This window comes from Anomaloglossus baeobatrachus, chromosome 2 (genome assembly GCF_048569485.1).
Source record: "Anomaloglossus baeobatrachus isolate aAnoBae1 chromosome 2, aAnoBae1.hap1, whole genome shotgun sequence".
Lineage (NCBI taxonomy): Eukaryota > Metazoa > Chordata > Amphibia > Anura > Aromobatidae > Anomaloglossus > Anomaloglossus baeobatrachus.
In genome coordinates this window covers 681,648,272-681,654,271 of record NC_134354.1, presented here as the reverse complement: position 1 = coordinate 681,654,271, position 6,000 = coordinate 681,648,272, and the positions used below count along the sequence as shown (strand labels likewise).

Genomic DNA, 6,000 nt, shown 5'->3' with positions numbered 1-6,000 from the left:
GGACATTGAAGCATAAGATATGCCAGAGATTTAAGAAATAGTCTTGTTATACTAAATCTCTCACTAGAAATTATATAACTTCACTCCACTATATCATTCTGTGCCTAATTTATCCATAAACACCTTGCAATGTTACAACATAACATATGCAGTCTGACATTTACACCTTTCACTGATGTGGCAAGATGTTCCCAGCTAATCAACAGTTAAGCCAGAAGTGTACTCCAATCCCCAACTGGAGAGGTACATGGCAGTTGTAGGATGCACCTCTGGATGAACTCGACTGATCTTACTCCAGCACTCCCTTCATTAAGGCTGGTGTATAGAGTGAGCATTGTAGTGAATTGGCCCTTTGCACATGCCATGTTCTTTTTAACTTTTGGCCATGCAGCTTTAATTACTAACCTTACCTTTTTTCCCTCCCAGTGCCCACTACTTTCGGCGCCGATTAGCCTTCCCATGGCTGCCAAGTCTGCAGAAATAAGAAAAAAAAAAACCCCATTAAAAAAAAAAAAAAAAAAAAAAAAAAAAAAGATGAAATACAAGTGGGAGGTATTAAACCACTGCTGTGATTGTCTCATACCAACATCCATGCAGGACCCGATAGCAACAGAGGCCGATATAGTTAGTCTCCCTGCACTGCTGTTCTATAGAGCACAAGGCTCATCAAGCCTGCTGTCCACAGATTGATAGTGGTGTTAGTTCACACATGACAGCAGAGTGCCAGTGCGGTGACAGCACTGCGTTGCTGGAACTCTAGTCCTGTGTAATGACAGCGCAATCATCTGCCCATGCTGGACCCATCAGGATCCTAGATTAGGCAAGTGATTTTTTTTTTTATTAAAAAGTGTGGTGGGACATAAAAATGAGGCCATTGTACAGCACGGGAGCCATTATACTGTATAGGAGAGGTTTGGGACCACATTCTGTGTATAGGGGAGCTGTACATTGGGAACACTTCTCTAGTGCATTTACACAGGACATTAATATTTCCTATGGGCAGTTTCACCATCTAGAGCAGTGATGGCGAACCTATGGCACGCATGCCAAACAGGGCACGCAGAGCCCTTTGTGCTGGCACGCGCGCTGTCGCCACACAGACACTTTGTACCGTCAGTGTGATCGCGCCGACAGTACAAAGTGGTGTTTAGCAGAGGAGACATTTCTCCTACCTCTCACTCTTCCTCTCCTGGGCTGCAGGCCTGTTGCCTAGGAGACGGAGGAGCGTCAGAAAGCAGCGCCAGCTCCTTGTGGCCGCGCGGGAACCTGTGCTGGAAGGTGGGTGAGGGTTTTTTTTTTATTTTATTTTTAGGCTGTGTGCGGCCAAGGTGTGAGGGGGGGGGCTGTGACAGAGCCAGCACGGGGCAAACATGGAGCACGGGGGACAGAGCCAGCACGGGGCAAACATGGGAGTACGGGGGCAAACATAGCTGCAAGGATTGGGGGGGGGGTGAAGAAACAGTCCTGGAGGCGGGAAAAGAGTTGAGTTTTTAGTTCAGTGCGGAAAGGAGAGGAGTGAAGTGGTAGGAGAGGAGCAGACTGACCGTGTCCGGTACGTGGCCCGGCACCTGAGAGCAAGGTTGGCAGACGGTGGTGACCGTCTGCAGGAGAGGCCGATTGACGCACAACCCTAAGGACCAGGGACGGGCGGTGGCCCGCCGGTACCGGATTGGGGAGCGAAGAGAAGCCAGCACCATCCGGCAGGGCCTACGGACCCCGACCAGGCTTGGAGTCGCCGTTAAACCGGTCAAATCCGTCAGCGACGGGAACCTCTGGGGTTTCCCAGCAGAAAAGACCCGACTGAAGGCAACCGCTCAACCGTGAAGGGAAATACAGCTACCGCCACAGCTAGAGTTCCCAGGGCCAGCGGGCAAAAGGGGCTCCTCCGGCAAATATACCGCTGGGGAGCGGGGGTACCGGTGGGAAGCCATCAGGGCCGAGAACATAACACCGGTGCAGGGAGAGACAGTTACCACCAACCTACTGGGAGTGACCGTCGCAGCCGTCTGTGGGACTCGTCCATCCAGCAGTTTTACCAGAGACTCAGTGTACGTTACTGGCTGAGTAAGTACCACTGTGCCGTCTGGCACTGCGCTGCCCCGCGACCCTGCACCTGGCCAAGCCCCGCAATCCACCTTACAGACAACAACTCCGGGCCCCGGGACTACCAAAATCCCCCTACCCACGGAGGGGAGGAAAACATCCCAGCTGCTCCCTGTCATCGCTCCCGGGATTCCCCGTACAGAGCAGCGGTGGTGCCCCAACCTCACCACACACCGTGGGTGGCGTCACAAACCGACATCCCAAACACCAACAAACCACCCCTTTCACTCACAGGCGAGGAGCACCGCTCGAGTCCCCGGATCCGGCCCACCGCTCGAGCCACCGAGCAGCAGCGCCGGACCCAAGCTTGGTGAACAATAGGATTGGTTTGCACTGGGAGGGGGGGTTAGAGGAAAAAAAAAAAAAAAAAAAAGCGTTTAGGGCTACAGTTTGGGCACTCGGCCTGTGAAAGGTTCGCCATGACTGATCTAGAGGGTACAAGGGATGTATTTTACTATGCAAGTGTATCGCCACATTGGGTAGGTGGTTACTCTACTCGTCGCCAGGCAGTTGCTGGTCAGGCGGTGTCACGGGTGGCCTTGCCCGGTTCCATTGCCCCGAGGCGTACAGCAAATGAAGGGAAGATGAGGTGACAGCAAGGCCATCTACTGAGGTTCCTCTATCCTTCACATGATTAGGCTGTGCCACTAATTGTACTCAGGGTTAGCCTATATGAGACCAACTTAGATGTTTTTCCCCCCCACCCACTGTGCTGAAGCCCAAGCTACACCTCTGGCCTCCATTATAATTGAGGCTTAAACAATATCTTTGATTAGGTGTCAAGATTTTAGGAAGCCCTGCTATAGAGGGCAGCACATATAGGGGATGTTTTCTATCAAGATTCCTGATTTGTTGCTGACAGAAGGGATAGGGGGAGTAAACCTTAGGCCATGTTCACAAACACCCTCTTTTGTTTACATATTTTTTATTTTAAAATTTTGGTCAAACAAAACAAATTGTTCACACAGCAAAACTTAACAACAATTAGTCAAATTACAATCTAAAGTTAAATTAACATTCAATTTTTGAAATAGAAAAAGTGGAGCACAGGAAAGGGGGAAAACAAATTTTAAAAAAAAAAAAAAAAAAAAAAGAAGAAAAAGGGGGGGGGGGGGGGGGGAGAGGGAAAGGTTATATGATTAAAGAAAAAGGTTAGGGTTAGGGTTACACCCTCTTTTGTAACCACAAAGATGCAGAGTTAAAAAGAAAGTTGTACGGTATTTAAGTCAAAATTTAAAACAAAGAATTGACATGCTGCATCTTCAAAAACAGCCAAAAAAAAAAAAAAAAAAAAAAAATGCACTTTGTAGACAGCAAAATAGAAATCTCTGACTTTGCTGGGAGAAGGAAATGCATGTATTTAGGTGCATCTATGCCGCCCCCCATGCCAGCAGCTGGCGCTGCTCGGATCTGGACCCGCTGCGTGGCTCAAGGGATCCTCCTGTGTGGTGAGGTGAAGTGGGACAACACTGCTGCAGTTGTGGGACACCCAGGGGAGAAGTAATGGCAGCTGGATGTTAACCCCTCCGTGGGTAGAGATGGTTGCCCCAGGGCCCAGTGTCTCCATGCAGGGTACGGCGATGGCAGGGACTTGCACGCCCAGACGTACCAGGGGATGTTTGGTTACTCACAAGTAAATGAATCACACGAGTCTTGGTAAACCAAGGTGCTGGTGGCCGGCCGCCGGTTGTACTCTGGTCCCCAACTCGGGCTGGTGGTCGCCGTCCCTTCCTCTGCACTAGTTGGTGTGTTTTTAGACTTCCTGGTGTGGAACACAGGAGTCCTCTCCCGGCTTTCTGTGTGCCTGGGGAGCCGTGCCCGCTGACGCTGACCTGTGGGATCTATGGGCCCTGGCGGTAGCCCTATCCCTCTCTGTGGGTGGTTGTTTGCCTGTGGGACTTTGGTTGGGACAGGATCTATAATCCTGCCCTCAATCGGTTGATTAGCTAGGCCGTTGGTTTCGGTCTTGGCTTCAGGGTCCGAGTACCCACTCTGTGCAGTTTCCGGTCGGGTCTCCGGTCTCTGTACCGGTGGGCTCCAACCCTGCTCCGGTCCTCCTCGGATCTGCTGAGCAGTCTTCCCGTCATCTGCTGAGCAGTCTTCCCGTCTTCTGCTGATGGAGACCACCGTCTGCCACCTAGCCAAGGTACCAGGGCTCCGACTGGCACCGTTCAACTTTAACTTCTCTGCTGGAGCTACACCTAGCTCTAGCCCACACTCCTCAACTTGAACTCCAGCTTAGAACTAAAGCTTAACTGCCTGTTTTCCTGCCCCGGGCTGTCTAGACCCCTAGGTGGGCGTTCTCCAACTGCCTGGTCCCGCCCTCTGGTATGCCTGTCTTGCCCTAATTGGGGGGGGGTGACTAGGGTTTCAGGTCGGCTGGTGTGACCTAGGTGAGGGAAGGTGTTATGCGGGGGCCTATGTGTGACCACCTGGTTTTGCTAGGGCGTTACATCTTTGTGACCTCAAATATGCAGTAAGATGCAGTGTGTGAACATACCCTTATAGTCCTGGAGATCTCATACCCCCAAACCCACCCTTCACAGCACAACAAACATTGCCATTACCTTGGCCATTCTTCCTCACTTGGTTTGACAGGTTCCTGGTATTGCACAGCTCTAGATCCACCTTAAGGAAGAGTGAAAATATAGTGATCTACTCTTCATAGCTTTAAAGCCTCCAACTCCCCCAGAACAAGTATACACCTGCATTAAATATTAGATTTTGGAGGTGCCAAGAGACATTTGGTTTTGCATGGCGCTCAGAAGTTTGTTTTTTTTTCATGGCTCACCAATTGCTGACCCCAGACACTGTTCTTAAGGCTAGTTTCACACTTGCGTTAGACGGGATCCGTAGCATTGCGTTGTGTGACGCATGCAACGGATGCGTTGCATATAGTGGCACAACGCATGCTACAGATCGTACAAAATAACGCAATCCGTTGTAGTTTTTTTTCCTTGACTTTACACATCTGAGCATGCGCAGTTGTGTAAAGACAGCTGCGTTAACGGAATCCGTCAAATGACGTATTCTAACGGAATCCGCCACCATAGGCGTCCATTATAAAGACAACGGACGCCTAACGGATTCCTGCAGGTTGCGTTTTTTTGACACTCCGCCAAGCGCAGAAAAACGTTACATGCTGCGTTCCATCCGCCCGACGCAGCGTCAAAATAACGACGCTGCGTCATCCAGCGGATGCAACGCTGACACTTGCGTTACAGTGCGTCGTCCATACAAGTCTATGTGAATAGCGCAGTCCGTTAACGGACTGTGCTATTCTCCATAGTGACGGACTGCGCTATTCTCCATAGTGACGGAATGCGCTGAACGCAAGTGTGAAACTAGCCTAAGAGAACCTCCATAGAAAGCTTTATAGCATGGCTTCCCTCTACATGATCCAGTATTCTTTAGTATGGCCTTTATTACATTTAAACAGGTCTGATACCAGAAAACATACCTGCATTGGAGAGAGATTCAGGACTACTCCTCACTGCAGGTTTCCAAACATTTGTTGGGCTATTGTGACAAAACAGATTAATATGGGAGAAGGTGGATAAAAGGGGAATTATCAGCCACCCCATGGCCATTATACTGACCTGGTTGGAGAGCACATAACTTTATGTATCATGTTATGTGGAGGGCTGACAAATTCATTTAAAACAAATGGTTTCGAAGATGAAGGCTCTTCTGTTATAGATAAGAGAACAAGATTTTATGACAAATTTATGGATTCTTTGAGCATTAGTCATGGTGTGCGCTTACCATCCTCCCAGTTCTCCTCACATGGAGGGCTCTTCCAGGTAGAGACGGGCTCTGCTCTCTGCATTACTGCATCATCTGGCCATAAAATACAAGTCAGATCTTTAGACTTGAAGATGCATTTTGCTACATTAA

The 6,000-nt window shown here is 49.6% G+C and overlaps 1 protein-coding gene across 3 annotated transcripts in view; it reads right to left on the bottom strand.

Moving 5' to 3' along the window:
• Nucleotides 1-411: 411 nt before the first annotated feature.
• The window catches only part of LOC142292075 (protein D7-like), a 169,287-nt gene continuing 163,698 nt past the window's right edge, over nucleotides 412-6,000 (bottom strand). For all 3 annotated transcript variants that reach the window (XM_075337174.1, XM_075337173.1, XM_075337172.1), the window contains exons 4-8: nucleotides 5,869-5,943; nucleotides 5,703-5,793; nucleotides 5,564-5,622; nucleotides 4,671-4,731; nucleotides 412-472 (exon numbers count right to left, since the gene is read on the bottom strand). In XM_075337174.1, coding sequence (XP_075193289.1) covers nucleotides 433-472; nucleotides 4,671-4,731; nucleotides 5,564-5,622; nucleotides 5,703-5,793; nucleotides 5,869-5,943 — 326 coding nt within the window. In that variant the 3' untranslated portion in view covers nucleotides 412-432. The remainder of the gene's footprint in view (nucleotides 473-4,670; nucleotides 4,732-5,563; nucleotides 5,623-5,702; nucleotides 5,794-5,868; nucleotides 5,944-6,000) is intronic.